We start from the raw sequence: 26,498 nt of genomic DNA, 5'->3' as shown, positions 1-26,498 counted from the left end.
TGATACAGCTCTTGCCTCCTTTTTTTTTTTTTTAAAAAAAAAAAAAGCTCACCAGAGGATACGTTTGTTGATTTTTAGAGAGAAAAAAAACACACACACATGGATATGAGAGAGAAACATCAATTGGTTGCCTCTGGTATGGCCTGGACCTGGGGATCGAGCCCATAACCTAGGTATGTGCCCTGACCAGAAATCGAACCCTCAACCTTTTTGGTGCATGAAACAGTGCTCCAACCAACTGAGCCACCCTGAGCGACGGATGAATGGATTACTCCGACACAACGTTTGCTGTGAAAGAGAGGCTAAGGGACTGCCTGGCCAAAGAGACCAGGCCGCTGCAATTGCCTGCCTCATTAGGCTTTTATTGCCGTTTTATCTTTTAGATACCATCAGTAGGGTGAGTAAGCTTGGGAGAGGGCACATGCGTTTGCATTGTCCTCTGGGCAAAGGCACCCAAAGATTAGGCATAAGGATTCCAGGAAACACCTGGGGTTCTGCATGTGCACAGACTTCTTTGGGAAGGTCAAGGAATAATTAGGGGCGCCGCCTTCGACACTCCCCTAAGTCTCCTCTAAGTCGGAATTCCGATAAACAGGGCAGGCGGCCTTCCACACACTTTCCTTTTCTCAGAATGTCCTCCTTACAAACTGTCCAACCAAGTCTCATGTGCTCCCCAAGACTTTTCCATCTGACTTACTTCGCTTAGCGTAATACTCTCCTGACCATCCACGTTGTCATAAATGGCAAGATTTCATCTTCCTATGGCTGAGCAGTATTCCATTGCATGTATATGCCACAGCTTCTTTATGCAATCATCCAATGAAGAAGACAAACAAACAAACAAACAAACAAAAAAAACAGACTCATAGATACAGGTAACAGAATGGTGGTTACCAGAGGGGAAGGGGTGTGGGGGGGTTTGGGGGGGGGGAGAGGAAGAGAGTAAAGTGGGTCAAATATACGGTGATGGGAGGAGAGCAGACTTCTTCGGGTGGTGAGCACACAGTGGAGTATATGTAGACGTCGAATTATAAGGCAGAACATCTGACATTTAGATGCTATTACCCAATGTTACTCCAATCAGTTAAAAACAAACAAACAAAGCGGGCTGCTGGGAATGCGGGGTCAGGACCCCGGCCCTCGGGCCCTGGTTCCCCTCGGTCCGTGGGGAAGTGGAAGTGGCTCTGAGCGAGGCGGGCACGACAAATATGGCAAAAGGTCTGGACACGGCCGTTGCCGAGGGAGAGACGGAGCGGTTGGAACGGTTCGGCCGAAGAGCTCCCCGCTTCTGGGGTCAGTGGGAGCCGCCTGGAAGGTGCGCGGGTGCCCACGGGGCATGCCCCGCCCGAGCTGCGGAGGTAGGCGCTGGCCTCTCCGGGACCCCGCGCGTTCGGGGACCGCGAGGTTGGGAAGGGCACGCTTCCCCGGAGGGTGGGAGCGAGGCGGCGCCGCCCCGTCCGGACGCCTACGAGCGCCCTCTGTCACCCCACGCACCCCGCGGGGCCGGGCACAGCGGCCCGCCCAGGTGAGCGGGGGGTTGGGCCACGTCCGGAAGGTGCGACGCCCCGCCTCGCCGCGCCCGGGCGGGTCCCCGCGGCCTCCCCCCGCGTGAAAGTGAAAGTGTCGGCCCCGCGAGGTCCGCAGGGGGCGGGGCCGGCGCGGACCTGGGAGCGGGCGCCGGGCACCGGAGGGGCCATGGATGGGCTCAGCCGCCGCCTCCGAGCCAGCCTGCGACTGAAGCGTGGCCGCGGGGGTTAGTGCCACGCCGGGCGGGGCGCGGGGCGCGGGCGCGGGGACAGCGCGGGGACGGGGCCAAGGCACCGGCTGACCGCGGCGGGGGCCGGGCCGGGCGGCGCGGAGGGTCGGGTCGGGCTCGGGGAGCGGCCCGCTGCGCACTCGGGAGGGCTGGGCAGCTCAGGTGCGCAGGTGGGTGGACAGGGCCAGGTGCGGACAAGGTCGGAGGTCAGGGAGTTGCCAGGCCCCGGGGGGTGCAGGGGGAGGCGACAGGGCAGAGGAAACGGTGGTGGGGCCCCAGGGCCACGTGTCCTTCCAGCCAGGAAGCTTGTGGGGAGACCGCAGAGCACCCGGAGCGCCCTCCCGGGAGACCCCGCCTCAGCCCCGGTGCCCCCGCCCCGCCTCCGCGCCTCCAATAGCCACCGGCCAGGAAAACTGGGCTCCCGCCGCCCCAGTGCCACCCCCGCCCCGGGCGGTGGAGAGTGTGGCCTGAAGCAGAGCTGGGGTGGCGCCTGCTCCGCGGCTTCCTTAGCGTGAACCAGACAAGGCCCGCCTCCCGGAGCCCCTGGGCTGCGAAGTGGGGAGTCGGTCACATTCCAGTCGGTGCTCCTTCCTTCTCAGCAGGGGCCCTGCGCTTGGGAAGGAAGGCGATTAGGAATTCATTCTTTTTTTTCTTCTCCTCATTCATTCTGCAAACATTTATTGCCTCTTCCACTGGCCAGAACCCTCAGCTCCCCTGCCCACAGGTCCCGCTGTCCCAGGAGAAAGGAGCTGAGTGCACAGGGCAGCCCACCTCTCTAGCGCTGGCACATCACAAGGTTGAGTGAAGGAAGCCAAAGTCCCAAGTCCAACCCCCAGCGTTGGGGAGACCTGGGGGTGAAATCAGTGCTCCTGCCATCACCCCTGCCCTCCACCCCACCCTCGCTGTTCTCCCTAACCATGGGGTTCCAGGATCTGTCATTTCACCCCAACGGAGGCAGGGAGGTCAGAGACCACGGGTGGGGACAGAGGTCTGGAACCTGTCCGGCCAGGAGAGTGTGTCCGCCTCATCTTGCCTGCCTGCCGTCTGGCCTCCACCTTCCCTGGGAGTCCCCCTCCCTGCAGGGCAGTTGTGTGGTAGGAGGGTGTGTGTGTACACACACACACACACACACACACACACACACATACACACGGATGTGTCAATCATGCTGGTGGGAGGAGTGGCAGTCGGGGTGGTCCCGGGTTCAAGGCAGGTGAGCTTAGAAGAGGAAGGGCGAGCTTTTTCAGATGCAGGTTTCAGAAACTCCCCTCACCTACATTCTAGTCGTTTCTGGGACTTTCCTCAGATGGCTGTGGGCGGAGCTTCCTGGTGGAGGAACAAGTGTAACCAGACTCCTGACTTCCTTAGAAAGGGTGGCTCCCTCCTCAATTAAAAATCCAGGATAATCATCCCTCTGGGGATTAAATGAGGTGACCTATATGACATGGTGCGTCTGATGGATGTTCTCTCTCCGGCTGACAGCCCCCTTGGGGAGACAGGAGGAGGCAATCTCTTCTGGGTTCCTTGGGCCTCCCCCCCAAAGGTGTAGTCACTTTTTTTTGCTTGAGTTTGTGAGTTTTGCTGTTCTCTTGGCTCTCCTCATAGAGCAGGAAGGAGTGGGCTGTAAACTGCGACTCAAGCGATTTGAGGGAAGGAGTAATTTCCTGAGGTTCTGGAACGATCCGTGAAGAGATGTGGGTTCTCCAAGTCCGTGGCAAACACGAGGCGTCCCACTTGGGTGCGACGGTGTGCGTGTGCTGCGTCCAGAGGGCGGGAGCATGGGCACAGCATTCTCACCATCCCCACCCCCTACAGATTCTGTGCCTCGGTTTCCCCATCTGCATCAGCAACATGCTTATTCCTCAGACAGATGGTGAGGATTGTACAACAACAAGCCCGTGCAGGTTGCGAGCAAGGAGTGGTGAGCGTGCTCAGTGATCTGGGTCACTGTTCTCACCATTGCAGTGTGCGTCACATCCTTATTTACCGTGACGGGGGCTGTCCCCAGGAGTCATGGCTGGGCCACGGAGTGTGGCTTCGACTCGTCCCACGAAAGCCAGGTTCAAAGCTCTCCTCTATTCCAGAACCCCCTCTCTTCCAGAGGGCTGCTCGTTCTCTGCAGGAGTGGCAGACACCGGCACCAAACACTTTGGCCTCCTGGCTTCTGTTAGACGCAGCTTCCTGGCCAAAGTCCTTGTCTCTTACCTTGTGCATGTGCTCGCTCAGGGGTTTATGCAAGACTTGTAGGTGACTTATTGCTACCCTTTCTCTCCTTCCCAGCCCCCAGACACAGCCTCCAGACACCACGAGGGCCCCAGGGGCCAGGTGCTCTGCTTTTAGCTTAAGCAGAGAACCCTTGACCTGGCCCAACAGGGAAAAAAAGACTGAGCAGGCCTGGCTGGCGTGGCTTAGTGGTTGAGCGTCGACCTCTGAACCAGGAAGTCACGGTTTGATTCCCGGTCAGGGCACATGCCCAGGTTGTGGACTTGATCCTCAGTGTGGGCCATGCAGGAGGCGGCCAATCAATGATTCTCTCTCATCATTGATGTTTTTCTTTCTCTCTCCCCCTCTCCCTCTCTGAAATCAACAAAAATATATTAAAATACAAAAGACTGAGCAGGAGTGGGGGTGGGGCGGAGTTCCCCCAGGTGCTTTCTACTGTCACTGAGCGAGGGACCATCAGGCTGCTGGTGCAGCCAGTTCCCTCCTGTAGGCCAGGGAGAATGTCCTGAGTCAGCGCTTCCTATGTGCAGGAGGGGTCCTTTGCTGGGACCCTGGAACAGGTCCCAGGGAGAGAAGCCTGTCTCGGGAGGCGTTGCAGGGGGGGAGGGGGGAGAGATGCTTCAACGCAGATCTGGACCATCAGGAGCTCTGCGGCTCAGACACGGACTTCGCTCTCTGCTCCACCCGCAGGAGAGGAGGCTTTTAGGTGCATCTTGATGTCCAGGTTTCCCTCCTGCTGGAAGAATGTCTCCTGTTAGATGTCACGGAACGTAGTGGCCTGCTGGCTGTCGGGGGTGTTTGGTCCTGGAAGTTCCAGGTGGCCTTGCAGGGGTTCGGGGCTGCTGTTGACCCAGTTGAGAAGTGAAAGGCCACGAATCAAAGTTCTGGGGATAAGAGGACCAGGAGTTCCCAATTCCCCGCAGCCTGATGCTATCTCGCATTCTTCACTTTCCCCAGATTGTAAATAAGCCCATTGTACGGCCTCCCTCCGGCCCAGAAGTCAAAGCCCTGAGCCCAGAAGCAGCTGGGCCTTGGAGGTGTTTGCTTGCGACCTTTTGTCTCACCACACCCTGCGGCTCCTGGGAGGAGCTGAGATCTGAGCAGCCCTGCCAGGATGCTGCCTATGTCGGCGCGGGCTTCCTGCCTCCTTCCTGGGTCCTGTCACAGCCGGCTTGCTCACCCATTGGGTGCCCGGGATGGAAACTGCTCTCCCTCATCTGGGAGACAGCGCGGGGCCTGTCTGCCGAGCGCCGGGGGGCAGACGCTGAAGCAGCAGCTCCCTCCAGGGGCTTTCTGTAGCCAGGCGGTGTGGGCGAGGGCAGCGCTCCATGCCCCGCAGGCCCGGGACGATGGAAGGACCGGTGGTAGGCGGGATGCTCAGGCAGGTCCACAAATGGCTGTCCCGAATCCGAGCAGGTCTGGACTGGATTACCCACTTCCTTTTTTCCCCCACAAGTGGTTCTCCTCCGTGGGGCTGTTTCTTACTTCTTTTTCTTCTTCCTTTTATATCTCGACCTCCTCCACCCAGGTGACTGCGCTGGGAGGTTCCCCTGCTGGTTTTTAGAGCCTCTCATACCCCCTGGGGGGGTTGGTGTGGTCACGGCCACATGGCCCTGGGGCCTCTTCTGATGCAGTGAGCACAGGTCTACTCAGGGCGAGTTCCGGGTGCTGCGCTGGGCACCCTGAGGGCAGGCAGTACCTGGGGCACGGGGCCTCCCTCGGGGCCTCCCCAGAACATCTCCTGGGCTTCCAAATCAGTGCTTTCCTTTCTCCCCTGGGCGCCGCGTGGTTGCACATCTCCGAGGGCAGGCGTGGAAACGACCCAGTTGGCTCTGATCCCATTCCAGGACCTTGGGTGCTGGGCCGGCTCCGGGCACCTCAGCGTGGGCAGGGGGGGCCTTGAGGTACTGGAGCTGCCTGGAGCCTCGCAGCCCCACTCGGGGCCTGGACCTGTGAGATCCGAGTGGGCCACGTGTCTGGTTTCAGGATCTGTCCAGGACAGCCCCGGGGAGGCTGCGAAGGAGCCGGAGAGGGCCCCGGAGCACTGCCTGGCCACCTTCGCCGGAGGACAGCATTTCTTTGAATACCTCCTTGTGGTTTCCCTCAAAAAGAAGCGATCAGGGGAGGATTATGAGCCCACGATCACCTACCAGTTTCCCAAGGTAAGGACTGCAGGGGGGCGGGGGGGGGACAGAGGGTGGGGTGTTTGATGTTTGAGAGGCAACGGGGGGGGGGGAGGGGGCTGCTCCCTCTCTCTCCCTCCCTGGCCTGGGCTGGCTCTCCTCTGGAGGGGCCCTGAGCTCGCCCGCTCTTGTTTCCTGTTATCACCCACAGAATCTAGGTCTGGCCTCTTTGTGAGGAGCTGACCTAGGCTCCCTAGCCGGGAAACTGGGCTAGTTCTTCCCTTTGGGGACCTCCTGGTTCTCCCAGATTCCATTCCAGTCACCCTTCTCGGTGGAGGAGCTTACCTTCTGCCCGAGCTCCTCCCAGGCACCCCCTCCCAGGCACCCCCGTGGGAAGGAGAGGGTGGGGCCCCCCTTGGTCACGCAAACACACCGGGCTCCTCACTGCCCTGCCCTAGGCCACAGAGTCTCCTTAGCCTGACAGCGGGCAGGTGAGCCGGCCGCTGCTCTTCTCCGGGGTGTTATCTCTCGGACGGGGTCCTCGCAGGAAGCCCAGCGGTCTCGGGGCCCTTCTGTCTTCAGGGGTGGCCTGGCCCCCTTCCTGACTATGTGGAGCCTCAGGACACTGAAGTCTAACTCAGGTTCCTGTAGACGTGGCCCAGGACGGGCTGTTTCGGCCTTGGGGTCGGTCCAGCCAGACCCAGAACAAAGTCCCTGTGTAGAGCGACAGGCAGAGGACCCCATGCCATGGAAAAGCTTATCCGAAGACTGTGCTAGAGCCTCAGAAGAAGCCCGCCCTCCTGCCCGCCCCCCCTCCAGCCCTGTCCTGTTGCCCCTGCCTCCTGCCCTCTCCTGCTGCCCCTCCGTGCACCATCGGCGCGTCTCCTTTCCTGTCCTTACAGCGGGAGAACCTGCTTCGGGGCCAACAGGAGGAGGAGGAACGGCTGCTCAGTGCCATCCCCTTGTTCTGCTTCCCGGATGGGAACGAGTGGGCCCCCCTCACTGAGTATCCCAGGTAACTGCCGGCCCGGAGGCGGGGCCTCTGGGATGGGGCAGAAGGGCCGGTGTGAGCCTGGTGGTTCCTGGGGCCCCTCACCTGGCATGTATGCCCATCTCTTACCAGCTTTCCTCCTGACGGGGAGGGGCTCAGTGCATTCATGTATGACCATTTTGCCTGGGGTTCTCAACCTTCCTAATGCCGCGACCCTTTAATACAGTTCCTCATGTTGTGGTGTCCCCCAACCATAAAATTATTTTCGTTGCTGCTTCATAACTGTAATTTTGCTACTGTTAATGAATCGTAATGTAAGTATCTGTGTTTTCCGATGGTCTTAGGCAACCCTGCTAGCGGGTCTCAACCTGTGGGTCACGACCCACAGGTTGAGAACCGCTGCTGTAGAGCCTAAGACCATCGGAATAATTTTATAGCTGGGGGGTCACCACAACATGAGGAGCTGTATGAAAGGGTCGCAGCATGAGAAAGGTTGAGAACCACTGCTCTAAGGGCTGTTTTGAGAATTCAGTGAGATGATGCCTTTGGAGGTTGACACTGATAAGCACTTACCTTCCTGGCACTAGTACCACTCTCCTGACCGGTCAGCAGCTCCCGGGTCCTCCTCGCCCCCCTCGGCGCCCACCCCCCACCCCCACCCCCCATGCCGTGCCTCCCTCTTTTACAGTCTGGGGGGCAAATGAGAGTCTCGTCTCTCTTCCTCAGGGAGACCTTCTCCTTCGTGCTGACCAACGTGGACGGGAGCAGGAAGATTGGCTACTGCAGGCGCCTCCTGGTCTGTGCAGCTCAGAACTGTCCCCTCCTCTCTGCAGCCTGCTGGCGCCACAGCGGGGCCGGCTCAGGCCTCAGCTGCACAAGCCAGGCCCTGGCAGTGGCGGCTGCAGAGAGCACGGCCCAGCACCCGCTGCCATGTTAGTGCCCTCTGCAGCCTGCACAACAGGGAACGTGCCCGCCTCGCCCGCCTCCCCAGGGGACTCCTGCGGGCCCTGCAGTGGTCTCTGCTCTCCCCACATCCCCGTCCCGGCCTCGGTGCCGTGGCCTCGGGAGCCCCCTGCTCTGGGATCTCAGGATTCTCAGTGTTGTCCTCCCTCGCCATTCCCTCATCCCTGCAGCATGCTGGTCCCCTCTCTTTGCCGGCCCCCCATGATGGCAGTGCTTGCCTGTGAGCCCACCAGCCCCCTCACAGCCACTTTCTTTGGACTTTGGTGGCCGCTCTGGCCTCCTTGCGCCTGCCCAGGCCTTCCTCCATCCGGCCCTCCTTGCACCACGCATCCCCAGCCGCCAGCTCGTGCCCCGCTGTCCCCGGGTGGGCGAAGGCCTGGGGGCTGCGGCACTGAAGGAGGCTCTCCCCCCGCAGCCCGCCGGCCGCGGCCCCCGGCTCCCCAAGGTGTACTGCATCATCAGCTGCATCGGCTGCTTCGGCCTGTTCTCCAAGGTAGGGCCGGGGCGGGACTCGTGGGCCTGCTGGGCCTGTTCTCCAAGGTGCGGCCGGGGCGGGATCCCCGGGCCTGTTCTCCAAGGTGCGGCCGGAGCGGGATCCCCGGGCCTGTTCTCCAAGGTGCGGCCGGAGCGGGATCCCCGGGCCTGTTCTCCAAGGTGCGGCCGGAGCGGGATCCCCGGGCCTGTTCTCCAAGGTGCGGCCGGAGTGGGGTCCCCGGGCCTGTTCTCCAAGGTGCGGCCGGAGCGGGATCCCCGGGCCTGTTCTCCAAGGTGCGGCCGGAGTGGGGTCCCCGGGCCTGTTCTCCAAGGTGCGGCCGGAGTGGGGTCCCTGGGCCTGCTGGGCCTGTCCTGCGGCCCGGCTGCCCGGCTGCCTGCCCCGCAGGTGCTCCCTCAGCCTCAGGGAGTGTCTCCCTGTCAGCGGGGTCAGGCGAGGCCCAGGTGGGAGAACCGAGGCAGAGAGGGGCTCGGGCTGGACCTGATTCCACAGGAAAGTGAGAACTGAGCGCGGGGACCATCTCCCCTGCTGAGAGCCCTCGGGTCCCACTCCTCCCGCTCGGGGCAGGCCAGAAAGCAGCTGGAGGGACAGGGGAGGAGTCGGGAGTTTTCCGTGTCTTCGTCTGTCAGATGCATATCTGACCCGCACCTTCCTATGTCACGGTCGGTGTGAGGCTCAAGAGAGGTGATCTGCGAGAAAGGCCGAGCCCTAAAGAGATATGGAGACGGTTGTTACGCGATGCCGGACTCCCTCCAGGGCCCTCCAGGGCAGCAGGGCGTTGAGGAGGCCAGGACTTCTGCGGGAGCTCCCTGAGAGCCACACTCCCGAGCCGGGATCAGAGGGGCCCTCAGAACGGAGGGGGCGGGTCTTGGTGGCCAGGGAAGGGGCTCGGTGTGCTCTGCCCCCAGCAGGCCCCTGGGAGGGTGAAGGCAGGGCCTCGGTCAGCCTTGCTTGGGTGGAGCCCGCATTCAGGGGGACAGAGGCTGGCCCTGGCCCTGGGCAGTATCCAGCGAAAGTTGGGGGGCAGAGTGGTGCCCAAGAGAAGACAGCCTGGTAGGCCCTCATTCCAACCACCGCGACGAACGTGGTGTCCCGTGGATGAGGGGTTTACTCTGCGATGACTTCCTGGGAAGGTGGCTTATGTTGAGCTTTGGAGAAGGGAGGCATATGGGTCGGTCGAGGGAGGATGAGAAGGAGAAGGCCAGGAGAACGCAGTAGACTGGTCTGCGCCAGGGAGGAGGGAGGACCGGCGGGGGAGGGGCAGAGAAGACACGGGAAGATTGGCTGGGCCAGCGCGGGACCCCACGCCCGGGGTCTCTGCCGCCCACCCGGGGCCTCTGCCTCCCACCCGGGGTCCCTGCCTCCCACCCGGGGTCTCTGCCTCCCACCCAGGGCCCCTGCCGCCCTCCCCGTTGCATCCCTTTGAGCCTCGCTCCCGGGTCCCTCTCCTGCAGATCCTGGATGAGGTGGAGAAGCGGCACCAGATCTCCATGGCCGTCATCTACCCGTTCATGCAGGGCCTCCGGGAGGCCGCCTTCCCCGCTCCCGGGAAGACCGTCACCCTCAAGAGCTTCATCCCCGACTCGGGCACCGAGGTGGGTGCAGTTGTAGGTGAGACCCACCCTCTCTGGCTGGAGGGGGCAGGCTTCGGCGGCACGGCTCCTCGCGGCCCTTCATTCACCGGTTAACGGGCAGGCGCACTGAGCCAGGCAGGGACTGGGTCTGGCTTGAATTATCGTCAGAGCTGACTATCAAACCCCAATTTTCCCATCCTCCCAACCGGCGGCTCACAAAGGCCTAGCCACTCACTCTTCAAGCCACCAAGACTTTTATTTGTGATAAATAAACCACGTAAGCCGAGGTTCCTGGTGCTAGATGGACTTTGCCCCCAGCCCCCCACCTGCCACTGGCCCCCACGCCCCACCCTCACCCTGCGGTGTCTGCGCTCTATCTCTACCCGAGGCCTCCATCTGTCCATTTCTTATCACCCATCCCCGCCCCTGAGTCCCCACCCAGGCCACACGGGATGCCACTGTTTTGAGGTAGAACATTGTTTTAAGCATTCCAGCGCTGACCCCTATTCCTCTGGGTAATCCGTGCCCCTCTGAACCTTGGCTTCTCCATAAAAATCAAGGGGCGGCGGGGGGCGGGGAGGGGGGGGGGCGCTGGGCTTTGTCACTTGCTCAGAAAAAAAGTAGGGAGTGCTTGCTGGGCCCTGAGCTGAACAATTTCCTGGCTGTAAAGTGGTGGATAAAATGAACCCTGACCTCATGGAGCTAAAAGTCTATTTGGGGAGAAACAGACAAATGTATAATTAAAAAATTGTATGATTTGACGAAAGGGGGAAAACCAGGATGCTACCGAGAAAGAATGGAGAGCACACGTTGCTTTAGGGCGCCAAGGAGAGCCTCTGAGACTGGGGGGAGGGGGGGAGGCGGGCAAGAAGGAAGGGAGGAGGGGGGTCCAGGGGCCTCACCTGTGCAGGACGTCCAGCAGGAAAGAGTGTGACATGCTCGGGGCACAGGAAGGAGGTGATGGGGGACGCGGGCCAGGAGGTGGGTGGGCTCCGTGAGGCTGGCCGGGAGGCAGGACCTCGTGGGCCGTGCCAGGGATGACATGAGTGTTCGCCCCGGGGCGGAGGGACACCATGGGTGGGTTTAGCGCGGGAGAGGCAGGATGGGGTTCACTCCTGCGGGGACCGGGGAGGCTGGCAGAGGCCCAGCGTCCTGGGGTCTGCGTGAAGCTTCGGTGCGATGACACCCTCTCTGGTTTCCCCAAGTTCATCTCCCTGACGCGGCCCCTGGACTCCCACCTGGAACACGTGGACTTCAGTTCTCTATTGCGCTGCCTCAGCTTCGAACAGATCCTGCAGCTCTTCGCCTCCGCGGTGCTGGAGCGGAGGATCATCTTCCTGGCAGAAGGGCTCAGGTGGGTCCCGCCACGGAGCGGCTCGGCTGAACGGACTGGCATCCTCGGGTTCAAGGGAACAGCCGGAGGGTCCCCAGAGGAAGTCAGGCGGCAGGGCTCGTGTGCTCGCCCTCCTGCCTCCGGGTCTTCATCTGCCCTCCAACTTGGTCGCTGCCTAGGCCTGAGGAGGCCTCTGACCGAGCTCAGAGAAGGCCAGGAAGTGTCCTGGGTTGGCCCAGGCGGAGAGCGTTAGGGTGGATGCAGATATGACTCTGCTCTTGAAAGGCTCAGGGCAGGAAGGCACGCAGTGGTATGGAGGTCAAGGCCATCATGCTAATGACAAGCACATCTACTCATTCACTCACTCATTCCACAGACACGCGTGTGTGAACTGTTTGTCGGATGCCAAGCATTCAGGAGGACACAGGCAAACGAGACGTGGTCTTGGACCCGAAGGGGATGTAGAATTCTGTAGTGGGTGGAAGCGTAGGTTTCGAATCAGCAGAAAGAGGTTCAGGTCCTATTCTTAGCTACGTGGTTCCCTTAAGTTAGCTTCTTAACTTCTTGAAGGCATGATCTTCTTATCTGTAAAATGGAGAAAGCGACTGTCTCATAAGGTTGTGGTGGGAATTAAATGAAATAGTTCACATTAGGTAGCTGGCACCCTGCCAGGCATAGATTAGTAAGTGTGAGCTGTTATTCTTTTTAAAATATATATATATTTTTTATTGATTTCCAAGAGTAAGGGAGAGGGAGAGAGGGAGAGAAACATCTATGAGGAGAGAGAATCGTTGATTGGCTGCTTCCCACACGCCCCCAACCCCCAAGGGGGATCGAGCCTGCAACCTGGGCATGTGCCCTGACTGGGAATCAAATCATAACCTCCTGGTTCATAGGTTGACACTCAACCACTGAGCCGTGCCAGCCGAGCTGAGCTGTTATTCATAATAATAAGTTCGCAGTTGAGTATACCCCTGTGTGTTGTTGAGGGGGGTCATTGCCATGTCTTGGTCTCTACCTTAGGGCCCTTGAGTCTGAGAAAGACAAGGGGAGACATGACAGGATGGAGAAGGAAAAAAAATATCCAAGAGCTGGTGGTTGGCCTTCTGTTCACGTCTGCGGAGGGAGAAAGCGGATGATACTGGCTGACAACTCTGGCTCTGTCCTTCAGGGAAGAGGAAGGAAAGGATGTTGGGGACCCAGCGCGTAGGCCAGAGAGGGTCAGGTGGATGTCACGGCGCTCAGAGAAAAGGAAGCTCGGGCAGGGAGTGGGGTCTGTGGGTTGAGCATGCTGTCAAAGTCAGTGTCAACAGAAAGGCACCAGTTGTGAGCTAGTCCTGAGGGAAGTGGTGTAACCCTTCGCTTTGGAACCAGCTTTTCCCCGCTCAGCCCTGTAGGGGAAGAAGTTTCTGTGTGGCTGGAGCTGGGGTGCTGGCCTTTCCCCCTAAGATCGGAGCCTGGGAAGTGACCGTGACCGCGCGGGTCAGCTGGCCGGACAGGGGCCAGGGCCAGCAGGACTTCCCTCTCGGGCGTTGACTTTCTCCAGGGAGATCCCACCTCTCCCCACTTCCTTCCCACACCATCTGTTTAGATCCCCGAAACGCAGGGCTGGGGGGCGGGGAGGCGGGGCACTTCCAGTCAGCCCAGGCCTTGGCCGGCTCTCTGAGCCAGTCTCTCACGGGGAATGCTGGTTGATACCAGGGTTTCTGCATCCGTGTTTTTATTGGCTTCGGTGTGGGGGGCAACCAGGAGAAACGAGGAGCCGTGAAAGCTAGCGGGGAGCAGAGGAGAGAGAGGGTGGGCTGTGTGTTTGAGTGAGCGGCCCGGCGTGGGCCCTGCGCTGTGACCAGGCAGTGCTTACCCAGGAGTGCTTCCTAGGAAAGGGCAGGGCCCCCCTGCGGGACTTTCCGGGAGGAATTGCTGGGCGAGGTTCCGGGAATCTAGGAATTTCCCAGGCAGACTCAGGCACCAACCTGGAGCGGCTGGCCGGCCGAGGGAGCTGGAGAGGGAAGGCCTGGGACGGGCTGGAGAGATGCGAGGAGGAAACAGGCCTCGCCCCTCTGCTGCCCAGTGTTTACTTGTCTGCCTCCTTAGCTGCCCTGGGAGTGCCTTAGACGCAGGGCCCTGTCTCCCAGTTCCTGGCACCCACATATTTAGGACCCTGCTGAGCGCACAGAAGGGGCTCAATTGGTGATCGGTTCGAGGGAAGGCGTTTCTCCCGGCTCCGCTCCTTAGAGCCGCTTTTATTGCTGAGACGTCTCATGACGAATAGCGGCCCAATGCAGGCCCATCCGGGAGAGGAGCCCGCGCCTCTCCCGCCCCCGCCCCCACCTCCCAGCTGTGAGGCGTCACAGGGACCAGCGTGGCTCCCGGCCTGCTGCGCCCGCTGTGGGTGGTGGGCAGCGTGGGGGTGCCAGGGGTGGGGCGCAGGGAGGCCCCTCTAACTCTCGCCTCCCCCGCTGTCCCCAGCACCCTGTCGCAGTGTATCCACGCCGCCGCCGCGCTGCTCTACCCCTTCAGCTGGGCGCACACCTACATCCCCGTGGTCCCCGAGAGCCTGCTGGCCACCGTGTGCTGCCCCACGCCCTTCATGGTGGGAGTGCAGATGCGCTTCCTGCAGGACGTTCTGGACAGCCCCATGGAAGAGGTAGGACCAGCACGAAGAAGCCGCGACTCGGGGCCGGGCAGACCTGTAGTCGGAGCCCAGCTCTGCTCCTCAGGGCCGTGTGATTTGGGGCAAGTTGCTTCCCCTGGTTAAGCCTGAGCTGCTGCTTTTGTAAAATGGGGGTGACAGCATCCCGTGCCTTGGATTCCAGGGGGAATCACCTGCATAAAGCTCCCCGCCTGAGGCCTGACACGTAGTTGATGCTCCATACGCATCAGCTCTCTGCTCCTGAGCGATTTCCCGTGGGGCGTCAAGCACGTAGCTTACTGAGGGGCCATCTGACTGTCCTGGGCCAGCCGGCCCCCCTGAGCGGGCTCTGGGTGTCCCCTGCCCCATCTGGAGGGAGAAGCGCAGCTGGTTGTTACAGCTCACAGCCCCCTGGAGTTCCCTCGCATTCCTTGGGTGTGAGCTCACTCCTGCAGCCCCGCTGAGAGCGGAACCCTGAACAAGCAGATCTTTGGAGCAGGAGTTGTCTTTCTGAGTGGCTGAGGGGTCAGTTGGCAATCAGGATAGAGCCCCTCGATGTTGTCAGCGCCCCCCAAACGGGCATTCATAGCATGCATCCGTCTCCCATGGTGGAAGGACAACTCAGAACACGTGTCCTGCTTGGAGCTGTCAGGGGGAAGTTTCAGGGAGAGCATGTTACTCACCTCAAGAGAGAAGAGCTACTTCGGGGGGCGGGGGTGTGTGTGTCTGCACTGCCTAACCTTGACTCTGTGCAGACAAAGGGCCAGCCGCGGGGAGAGGCCTGGAACCAGCCCTGCGGGGAGGACGTCCCCCATTTGCCTGACATAACCGAAGTGCAGAGAACCCGGTGGGCATTTCCGAGGCCACACAGGCACAGGGAGCGGCACCCAAGGCCCTCCTCCACGGAGTGCTGCTGGGGAGGAAAGACATGTTTTCCTTCCTTGCTTCCTGGCCCTCCCAGCCCTTCTCAGAAGTGCTGAGTACACACGCCCTTTGAACGAGCCTTTGCCTTGTGACCGACTGGGACAGAGGATCAGGCCGTGTGTAGCAATAAGACTTCAGTGTCCCAATACCACCAGTTATGAAACTTCCTGACGCTGCAGCCCCGCTTCTCAGAAGCTGTGGCTCCTCCCCGGGCCGGCCCGGCAGGAAGACATCCCGAGGCCGGCGGGACTGGCTCCTGCCATCCCAGGGCCTGGGCCTGTTTTCCGCCTCAGCAGCTGCCCTGTGAAATGGGGGGGGGGGGGGGGGGGGATCAGGGAATAAGCTCTCCGGAAGGGATTATTTGACAGTAATGTACCCAAAGACTAGGAAGATTTTGGGGAACGGCTTCACAGAAACATTCTTCACCCACAATCTTAGCTCCCAACCCCCCAAACAAACAGGCTTCCCGGCGTGAAGGCACCTGAGCCCATGTACACAGTGGTTTCAGGTACACAGTGGTTTCAGGCCCGGACTAGTTCGGCTTTTCTCCCCTGAGGACGGGTAATTACAGGGCCGGCCGGCTCGGTCTCTTGGCACGCTTGCCAGTCCCTCTTTTCCCTTTTATTTGGAAGAAGGGAGCACGGAGGGATCATTCACCCCATTGTCACGAGCAAACTGAAAAGAGGAGCCCAGTAGGCATTTCAGTGACCAGCAGGTGTGGGTGAGGGGCTGGGGGAGGGCGTTATGGCAAACTGGTGAGCCCGCGCCCAGCCCAAAGGGGGCAGCCGCACTCTCTGAATGTTGTCCTTTAGAAATGAGAACCAGTGTTAGACTTCCTGACTTTTTAAAAATATATTTTTTTAAATTGATTTTTAGAGAAAGAGGAGGGGAGAGGGAAAGAGAGAAACATCGACGTGAGAGTGAAATATCGATCGACTGCCTCCTGTGCGCTCCCTACTGAGCATCCAGAGCCCAAACCCAGGCGTGTACCCCGACCTGGAATCTAACTGGCAAACCTTTGGGTGCACGGGATGATGCCCAACCACCTGAGCCACACTGGCCAGGGCATAGACTCCCTGACTTTTAGGAGAAGCCCCCAATCCAAATTTTATGTGACATGTTCCAATGCAAACATTGGAAATGAATTCAATTATTTGAGAATGCTCTGAGGATCCAGGAAACAGACCTACAGGTGGGAATCCAACCAGCGGGCTCACGGTTGGCTCACAGTCTGTTTGTGTTGTCTGGTCTAGACGGAAGGCCCCTCAGGCAAGTGATGGAGCTGGTACCGGAGCTGAGGGCCCCCGAATTCCAGGCCCCCTAGTTCCAGCCCCGTGCTTGTCTCACCTGCAGCCTGCAGACACGTGGTCTCCTCACTGCCTTTCCTCCCCTCTCCCCGTTGACCCCGCGCTCATTTCCTTCTCTTGCTGTTTCCCGAAGCTCCGAGGGAGTTTCTAGGCTGTTGCAAGAATGGGGAGGTGAAACGATGCCCGTCCCTGGCCTAAGCCGACCAGAGGGAGGGAGCTGAAGGCGAGAGTGGGGAGTGGGGTGCCGTCCTGAGGCCAGGGCACTGGAGATGTGGCCTCTGGCTCTGCCATTTGTTAGCAGTAGGACCTCAGGCAGCCTCTGGGAGTTGGGTTGGTACATGCCTCCACAGGACTGTTGGGAGGATTACATGCCATAAACGTGCAAAGCACTTACCTTGTTCTCCATGTTCCACATTTAGAAGCAGTCAGTCTACTCAGGGCTTCTTGAAGGGAGTGACTAGCCATGATTTCCTCATCTTGTATTCCCCTTCGACCTCCGCTCCCTCCCATCCCTCTTCCTAGACCCTCACACCCTTTCCCCAGGAAAGGGACGGAGGTTTCCAAACGGGAATGGGGAGAAAGGAGTGTCCGACCGAGAACGAGCATTGAAGATGCTAGTTTGCCTGCTTCTTGGGCTGAAATGGAGGTGGCGGGGCCTCCTGAGGTCTGTGACGACGGGGGAAGAGATAAAGCCATTCTGCGTTTATTGCAGGTCCTGCTGGTGAATCTTTGTGAAGGAACCTTCTTAATGTCAGTGAGTATTGGGGTTCAGACCCCCTTCAGGCCCTCCACCAACTCAATCATTCCAGTCTCATCCATGCTCCACTTGTTTCAACTTAAGTACTTTCGTTGAGCGAGAACCCCTGCTAAGAAGACCTCTCCCCTCTCAAGGGGCCCGTGACAGGTGAAAATCACAGATGACCGACCTCAGGGCAAGGCAATTAGTGTTCGTGCCTTAGAGCAGGGGTATCAACCAGGAACCACAGGGGCGGAGAGGAGACTTGCTAACGTTGAGTCCAGCTGAAGACCAAGAAACGGCTTCTGTTGTTTCTCTCCTATGTGGCCGATTATTAATTTGGGGGTGAGTGGGGGTGCAGACACACCCTCCTCTCTGCCAACACCCCACTTCACACCTCCTCCCCGACTCTGTCCTCGACTAGGTGGGTGACGAAAAAGACATCCTACCTCCCAAGCTTCAGGATGACATCTTGGAGTCTCTCAGTCAGGGGATCGATGAGCAACAGAGTAAGTCCTAGGACCCTCTTATTCTGGGGGTCTCCAAGGCCCCTGAGGGCATGATTCCCAACCATCCCCTTCCAGAACTAAAACAAACCTGCTCAGCAGGCATGGGCCAGTCCCAGAGGCCTGGATCCGAGGCAAGTCAGAGATTTTATTCTTCCTAAGCCAGTGGTCGGCAAACTGCGGCTCGCGAGCCACATGTGGCTCTTTGGCCCCTTGAGTGTGGCTCTTCCACAAAATACCACGGCCTGGGCAAGTCTGTTTTGAAGAAGTGGCGTTAGAAGTTTAAATTTAAAAAACTTGGCTCTCAAAAGAAATTTCAATCGTTATACTGTTGATATTTGTCTCTGTGGACTAATGAGTTTGCCGACCACTGTCCTAAGTAATGGTAGAGAACCCATCCCCAGCCTCCCACCTTAAAGAGTCGATGATGATAAGCCCTGCCCCACCCCGACCCCGGAGCGCCCAGGCTGCTGCGACAGCCCCTTAAAGACAAAGGTGGGCCGTTTCATCCTTTTGCTCCTACCTGAGCGGGCGTCTCTGTGTCCCCCGCAGCTCCAGAACAAGTCAACGAGCATGTTTCAGGCCCTTTCGTGCAGTTCTTTGTCAAGACCGTGGGCCACTACGCTTCCTATATCAGGTGGGACGCCAACGGGCAAGGCCGCTTCCAAGAACGGGCCTTCTACAAGGCTCTGCCCTCCAAGGCCAACCGCCGGTTCGTGAAGAAGTTCGTGAAGACACAGCTCTTCTCGCTTTTCATCCAGGAAGCGGAGAAGAGCAAGAACCCTCCTGCAGGTGCACAGTGACGCCTCCACCCCCGGGCCTGCAGGGTCCCTGCGGCCCGGCCCCGGGTGGAGGGGAGGAAAGGGCACTTCCCTCCAGAGGCCCCGGGACAGCTGGGATCTGGCCGCTCTATGCATCAGGGGCAGGAGGCCCTTTGCTCTTTGAGCCTGGAGCTAATTATTCTTTGCAGGTCCCTTGGATCTCCAGAGGCCTGTGAGGGTGTGGGAATTCCCCAACGAGAATGTGGGTATAGTGGGGGTATGGGGAGCAGTTTAAAATTGATTTCAGAGAGGAAGGGAGAGGGAGAGAGAGAAACATCCATGATGAGAATCATAGATCGCCTGCCTCCTGCACACCCTCTACTGGGGATGGAGCTCACAACCGGGACATGTGCCCTGACCGGCAATCGAACCGTGACCTCCTGGTTCACAGGTCGTCGCTCAACCACTGAGCCACGCCAGCCAGGCCAGAAAGGGTATTTCTGACCCTCATCCCTGAGCTCATGCGTCCGCCCAGCCAGATTACACCCTCTAACACCTGCTTCTGAACCCACAGGCTATTTCCAACGGAAAATACGTGACTATGAAGAACAGAAGAAACAGAAGAAATCGAGGGGAAAGTCTGTGAAATAGGAACTGTGGTGAAGGGGAGTGACTAGACCTACAGGCCAGTTGTGGACTTCGGCCCCTGCCAACATGGCAGGGTCGGCGCAAGCTCTCAGCTCCGGCACCCACAGTCTTCTGAGTCCTGGGAACCAGGTCTTGCTTCGAGCTGGTGTCTCGAGTTTGGGATCCCTGGAATCTGCTTTCTCAAGGCATCGGAAGGCTCTGGCCTCTGTGCTCAGAGCAGGGCTCACCTTGTGCAGCGGGGACACAGAGCGGAACAGGAGCACAGGTGTCATAGAGACGTAGGAGTTGCTGGAACTGCCCCGTCCCAGGAACCACTATTACAACATCCTCCGGAGAAAGCAGCTGTGGCCCAAAGGCTCCGGCTCTCCACGTAAAAAGGTCTGTGGACACGCGAGGATAAGAATAAAATGAAAACTTCCTGTGGTTTCTATGTGTATCTTTGACTTCCACTCTTGGGGGAGGAGCAAAAAGACAGGAATAGATATGAGAATAAACTGGACCGCAAGAGGGGGACCTGGTGCTGGCCCAGAACTGGGGCTGTGCTGGTGGCCGAGTTCTAGGGGTCAGGGGCACAGGTGCATCAGCAACAGCACTGGGACGGGGCAGGCGTGCTTTCCAGGTTCCTGGGAGGAAGGGCTGTGAGCCAGAGGGAAGAATTTGTGGCCCGGGGTCACGCAGGGCGGGAATGTCAGTGAGCAGAAGCCAGAGGCATCCATAAATAGGCCTGTCCACCCACCACCTCGTTTGGAAGCTCTGTTTTCAACATCCTACTACTTGCTATTTTGGGAAGCCCAGTTCAACCCTTCAGCTAAAGGTGGAGGGATCCTGCAGTGACATTTTTTTTTTTCTCTTGAGAAAAGAGAACCGTAGAGTCCGAAGTTTAGGGGTCACCTAGTCCCCTTTCCCTCCACACCTCTCGTACCTTCTGCTGAAACAGTGGAAGGGATGGGGAACATTCAGAAGCATTTTAAGAATTGCTTTTAATTTTTATTGTGCGATTTCAGAGAGGAAGGGAGAGGGATAGAAACATCAGTGATGAGAGAGAATCATTGATCAGCTGCCTCCTGCAAGCCCCACGCTGGGGACCGAGGCATGTGCCCTGACCGAGAATCAAACTGGGACCTTCTGGTTCATAGGTCAACGCTCGACCACTGAGTCATGCCAGCTGGGCCAAGAATTGCATCTTTAAGTGTGTGAGTGTGGCCCTCAGAGGTCCCTGAATCAAAGAACACAAATGTCTTTGGAAGGTGGGACAGGGTGACGACGACGACAACAACAAAAACTATCAGGAGGGAAGAGAATACAGTTCTCCTGTTTTAAGTTGAATAATTTATACAAAATAGAAAGGTCACAGGACAGAACAACAACACAGCTGACCAAATTTTCTTATTTATTAAAGAACAGAAATAAATTTTGCTTCAAGTTTGAAAAATGACATTAAAACTTAGTTTATTTTTCCAGTGAATAAAATTGAGAAAAACGCTGGCTTTCAGATCATATATTTATTTAAAAAAATAAAATGAATCGACAAAGGTACATTATTCCGCATGCTGACAGGGTTCCCAGCCCACGAGACACTCCATTTCTTGAGCAATAAAAAAATGACTTCTTCAACAATGTAAAGATAGGAAACCTTTCCCTCCGAATTCCAGGTGTTGGTCACTAGCTCCCCCTCACAAGCCAGTGGGGTACATCTGCTCCTGAGCTGAGCTCCTTTGCAAAGAAAGCTTGAGAAGACATGAATCAAAGATGTCACTAAAAGATGATGATTTGTTAAAATTATAAAGCAACCGTCTTTTGGCCTGCAAATATTCTACCTAAGAAATCTCCACTGCAGGGGATCAGCCCCCCATGACAATTTTATTCTGAATCCAGGATAGTTTACAAGCACATGGCATTGTTCCCCGCACGCTCGCTTGGCCAAACCTGTACATCAACATGTACAATATACAGGACAGGACTTGAAACTCCCATTCTCACAGAGGATCGTTAAGGAGTGTTACCAGTAACAAAGGATGAAAGTTATACCACGTTGATTATTATAAATTATATTTGTTCTTGTCCTCCCCACTCTCATTAATATGTTCAGATTCTTTCCTGCAGAAAGCACGAGTTTCCTATACCACACCGACTCCATCACTAGTGATGGTTAGAGTGAGCTGTAGAGGCCTTGATTCTGAAGACGTGTATGTGCAGGTGCGATGCGATCTGATTGCAGACGCTGACACAGTAGCGGATCAAATCAAAGAAAGAGAAGACCTGGAATGAAAAGAGACGATTAGAGTCACCCGACCTGCGTAGGCTTACCCTCAGCTTGACAATGCAGAGGCATGGCTTCTAGCTTTCTCCCCCTCTTCAGAGTCACCCTCCGTTCCATACAATTTCACACACCAGTACTCACTGATTCTTCCTTTACAGCGAGGATCAACAAACTCTTTCTTAGAGACACAGTCATTATTTCAGGCTTTGCGGACCACGTGGTCTTTGTCATGAATGCTCAACTCTGCCATTGTTGCATGAACGCAGCCACAGACAATACATGCATGCATGACCATGGCTGTGTTCCAATAAAACTTTATTTACAAAACCAGGCCATTGGCACCCTGGGTGTAGTTTGCCAACTCCTGCTTTACAGTCAGAAATATGGAATTTATAAGCCCTAATGCGGGCAGAATTAAAAATAATGTAAAAATGGTTCAAAGGTAAAGCCACAAGAACCCCCACAAAGTCCTATAAATGAGGCTTTGACATTCCAAATCATTACAATTGTAAGATCGATCTCTCAGGACTGGCCCACTGAAACAAGAAAGTAAGTAGCCTCTACATCATGAAGTACAATACCTACCAGGGCAATCCAAAGCACAATATATTCATCGATGAAGCTGTTGAAATACTGATCCAGAAACAGAAGTGCTGGGCCTATGAAGGCTGTGTCGTGCAAGTGCATTTCACTCTTAGTCATGTGTGCCACCTAGGAAGGAGAGAGAATCAATGGCGTGGGCATTTCCGTGTTGGAGCAATTGTGAGCTACACAGAAAACTGGGACTGTGCTCGAATATCAAGTCTCAAGAATTCTTTAGCAACATGCCTTGACTTTCCAAAACTAAAAACCTGACAACACGAAGTGTGTGTGAGAGCTACATACCAAAGGGCTCTACCATCAACTAGGCCCCCAACCACGCTTCTCACCAGGAGCCTAATTTGAGTGTCTAGAGACGGAGACTGAAGAAAGCAGATGAGCAAACTAAGCACATGACACTGTGGAGACAGAGGAGAGCTACGGGGGCTCAAGAAGCTCCTGGTAATCTCACTGTTGCTTCACAGAAGATACCAACAGCTCCCAGACTGATGTCAGGAGATTCTGATCGGAGGAAGGCAAACTCTAGAACTTCTCAGGACACTAGGGAATGAAAACTACGGCCCTAAAACCAGAATAAGATGAAAATTAAAAACAAACAAAGACATTCGTGCTTACCACAAGCTTATTGGTGATTTTAGCAGATACAAAACCAAATGTCAGTATATAAAGACAGGGATGCTTTTCAAAAAGCTGGACTGCGGACTTCTTGTAGATCATCACAGCTAATGTGATCACGGATCCAATGTGGAGAAAAGGAGAAAGGACACTTGTTCCCTGTGCAGGGCAGAGAGGAGATGGGTTAGTGGATTTGATACCGACCAACTCAAGCTTTCAAGAACCTCGTGGAGTCAAACAGCCAACAGTTTCTACAATGGAGCATCAGAACAGCTTAGGAAAAGCAGCCACTTGGACTGGGAAGGCACAAACTGAGGATTTCACTTTTAAGAGGCCAGGCTTATTTTATAAAGCAGGCCATACTTTTAAAAAAAAATACAGGTGCATTAAGTTTGTGCATATCACAAAAAGATAAGCATATCATTGTATGCACGTATAAATAAAACTGAAGTTTTGGATGTTACTATTTTTAAGACTAAGTGGAAACTCCTAGTTGACAAGTGATTTTATATAATTCAATACAATTTTTATTGATTTCAGAGGAAGGGAGAGAGAACTTGAAACATCAATGATGAGAGAGAATCATTGATCGGCTGCCTCCTGCATGCCCCCTGCTGGGGATCGAGCCCGCATTCCAGGCATGTGCCCTAACCAGAATTGAACTGTGACCTCCTGGTTCATAAGTCAACGCTCAACGCGATGCTGGCCGGGCGATTTCATATAATTCAGATGAAAAACAAAGTGACCCCCACACTGAGTCCTAGCACAAACTATCACTGGGAAGCATAAGCGATACTCACTGCGATCGTTGATCCATTTTTCCCAACACCACCTGTGAAGATTACACGGAAATAATTCGTACAGGAAAATATGGTCCCTGCGACAGTACAAAGTGCAGGAAAAATTTTCACTTGAATATTCAGCACTGGAATCTTTAATAGGTAGAAAGAAAGAGCAATTAAAATATATACAAATTGAAATAGGAAGACAGAACAGTCACATACTCAATTCATATTCTGATATGTTCTCCATGCCCTCCAGTTTAGTAAATACTCCTCTCTCCTTTCCTTTATGAGCAATATAACAAGTTCAATAGATGAGGCTACACAGAAATGAATCTCACTGACAGCAATCTTTAAAAAGAAAATAACTGATCCAACTTTATTAATTTGAGTCAGAAGCTAAGTGAGGCTCATTTAACACATCCCAGAAGTCTGGCAATAGTGAACTGGGCTGTCTTCTGGTGTTTTTAGCAAAGAAGAGTTCTCTGTCTTTCTCTTTGTGCATTTTTTTTTAACTCTACCCCTATATCCGTAATTTGTTACTCATTGTTACGATAAAGTGTGGATGATGAAAGACTAAAAATATTCGCAACTGGATTGAAAACAAAAATCTGTAAACTAGAGAATGGAAGACAAAAGTTCTACTTAGAAGAGTTCCCAAGGCCAAACTGTTAGGATACAAGCAGCTAGGAAGCAGAGGGCAAGTAAGAAGGCGTCCATGTGTGGGGGACAAACATGGCAAGCACATCCAAGTAGGAGAAGGACTGATTTAAAACAAGGGGGCTGAGTGAATTGAAATCATGTATTTAATCTTGCGAATAAAATCCATCATTTAAAATGAAATATACTTGCATTAATATTTAAAATCATTTAAGAATCGCTCCCTTCCTATACCTCCCCTTTAGCTTTTCTAAAGTCTCAAGTTTTGTCCAATATAGATCGAAAGAAAGCAATAAAATGATGAGTCTAAAAATAGAAACAAATGACTATAGGAACAAGATTCCAAAAGCCCAGGCTTAGCAGGCACTGAGTTTTTACAATGAAAACAATTTAATGAGGGCTGCTAACGCTTTTTAGGCTGCCATCTGCCTACACTTTTACAAACCAAATAGGAAATCTGAGATTTTCTATTTGTTCATATGGATAAAACTGCAGTAAAATTAGTAGATGTAATTCTTAATGTTTAGATCCTCAATTTCTTCAAAATTCTTAAGACCTCTGTTTGTTTACACAACTCTATGACCTCTTGCAAAACTGCAACTCTAAAAAAAAAAAAAAGTTGGAATCAACTGTTCGAACTTCAAGTTGTACTGTGGCGGTGTTTACGCTTCTGACATGAAATAGGTCAACTTCAAAATCAAGCCCAGACCTTTCTGGACCATCCTCAATGCTGTCCTCCTCCCATAATTGATCTCCAAACCCTAGAGACCAATCCAAAACTTGTTTTCAATAAAAGAGAAAACCAACACCACGGCTGCTTGAATTCCAAGAGGTTTTTCTGCTCTAGTTCAGAAAGCTAGAGCTATTGCAGAGCAAACCTGATGCACCTGGCTGAAACTCCCAAAGCGAGCTGGCTCCCTTTCCCCCGCTGTGACAAAGGACCTGTCTGGCAAGAGGGAAACCCTACACTCCCCCACATTTCAAAAGCAGCAAGGCATTAAGGGGCCTGCCTGAACTGGGCCAGCGGACAGAATGATCGCCAAGGCTGGCCTTGCAGAGAGCTGTGTACAGCTGGGCTGGACAGTGTCACAGCTGTATTTGAAATCCGGAAAATGCTTTAGGATCATGGAAATGGCTGCTTTTTGAAAGAAGAGAGAAGCAGCAGAAACATTAGAAGAGCCAGGCAAATTAGTAAGTGGCTTGGACCACCGAGTGAGCAAGCAAGAACAGACTCAGAAGCAAGTGCTAGAAACATGCTGAGGACGCTCTTCACCCGTCATATGTGATGGCTACTCACACCAGCACATAAGCTCCTCTGGACTGTGTTCGAGTTGATTTTTGTCTTCTCTCTAGAGCCCCACATATTGCAGGGGCTCCGTATGCACCTGCTGGGTGAAGACCTCCCTTTCTCTTCCTCTCGATATAGAATTAGTTTTGAGGGAGTGTAAGGGCACACCTGGCCCCGCACTCAGAGGGAACAGGGAAGTGAGCTGCCAGCTAACTGGAGGCAGAGTGAGGGGAAAGCTGGGGCCAGCGGGATCCCAAGCCTCTCCCGGTGATCCGGCGATCCCTTCAACATCGGCACCAACTGCTCCGCTTACAAAAGCACCAGAAGTGTTGCCACTGTCCCCTCACACCCAAGGTCAAGGAGGGGGGCACGTTCTGTCCTTCCCAGTGTCTCTCTCTCTCTGTCCTCCTGGGACTCATCCAAGGTGGCCAACGTGCATCCACTCCGCAGGAACAGCCAGAAAGCTGCGCGAAGACACCTTTGGCTCAGGCCTCCAGAGCTTCGGAGCCTCGGAGACTGGCCATGACCAGCTCTCCCCTGGGGCCCGGGGCCTGCCCCACAGCCAGGGAAACACCGTTTGGATTCATGCCATGAAATGATGCATCCAAAGTAATGCCAATCTAATGTAATTTATGTCTTAAAAGGTTGGAAATGGAAAAAGGATCTTAAACCCTCCAATTTACCAGATTAACAATGGACCCATGTTATGGTACAATGGTTTGGGTTAATGTAGAATATCGGTTACTAACTGTTACTGTTTTCTTAGGAGCATAATAAAGTGTTCTTATAGGTTCTATAAATTTCAGCAAAAATAGAAAGTACTATTTTGAGTATAGATACTTTCTTCCAAAGAATGTGGACTATGACTATTTGTAAAATACTTTTAATATAAGTGAATTCTATGAAAAGACAATGTAACAATTAGTGTCCACCTTTAAGAAAACCCCCACTTCTTAAGTATTTTAGTTTAAGAATAAGATATAAATTACACTACCTAGTACGTCTTCAGTTCTACCTAATGAATAAGGTGTCTCATGGCTTAATACCCACACATTTAATCAACTAGTACATTTACGAGAATCAAATGTCAGTGAAAGGAACCATGTGCGGATTATTTGTGGGTCCCCTTCAAAGTTATATGTCCCTCCCTCCCCCCATTTCAAAAGAGTGATACGATAACAGATAATCCCCAGGCATTCCAAACGAATATATTCTTTTGGGAAGCAATACACACACAAAAATGTGTTATTTTATTTCTTGCAACATGTAAACCACGCTCCAGTGGACTTTTGTGCATAAAAATATTTTTCCTTAAAAAAAAAA

The 26,498-nt window shown here is 55.0% G+C and overlaps 2 protein-coding genes across 3 annotated transcripts in view; one reads left to right on the top strand and one right to left on the bottom strand.

Annotated features, from left to right (window-relative positions):
• Positions 1-1,208: 1,208 nt before the first annotated feature.
• DENND2D (DENN domain containing 2D) lies at positions 1,209-19,385 on the top strand (the record flags this gene model as incomplete). Its single annotated transcript, XM_079760787.1, is given in 13 exon segments — positions 1,209-1,298; positions 1,304-1,358; positions 5,966-6,141; positions 7,005-7,117; positions 7,820-7,889; positions 8,472-8,549; positions 10,004-10,144; positions 11,329-11,477; positions 13,926-14,103; positions 17,032-17,073; positions 17,480-17,564; positions 18,114-18,353; positions 18,897-19,385. Coding segments are annotated over 13 exon segments (1,494 nt in total). The 3' UTR covers positions 18,974-19,385.
• A 958-nt stretch (positions 19,386-20,343) lies between these two features.
• Positions 20,344-26,498, bottom strand: part of CEPT1 (choline/ethanolamine phosphotransferase 1) — a 33,548-nt gene continuing 27,393 nt past the window's right edge. For both annotated transcript variants that reach the window (XM_079761732.1, XM_079761731.1), the window contains exons 6-9: positions 23,246-23,377; positions 22,446-22,604; positions 21,816-21,941; positions 20,344-21,229 (exon numbers count right to left, since the gene is read on the bottom strand). In XM_079761732.1, the coding sequence (XP_079617858.1) occupies positions 21,110-21,229; positions 21,816-21,941; positions 22,446-22,604; positions 23,246-23,377 (537 nt within the window). In that variant the 3' untranslated portion in view covers positions 20,344-21,109. The remainder of the gene's footprint in view (positions 21,230-21,815; positions 21,942-22,445; positions 22,605-23,245; positions 23,378-26,498) is intronic.

Source organism: Cnephaeus nilssonii (genome assembly GCF_951640355.1).
Source record: "Cnephaeus nilssonii genome assembly, chromosome: 21".
NCBI lineage: Eukaryota > Metazoa > Chordata > Mammalia > Chiroptera > Vespertilionidae > Cnephaeus > Cnephaeus nilssonii.
This window is presented reverse-complemented; position numbering and strand designations above follow the sequence as displayed.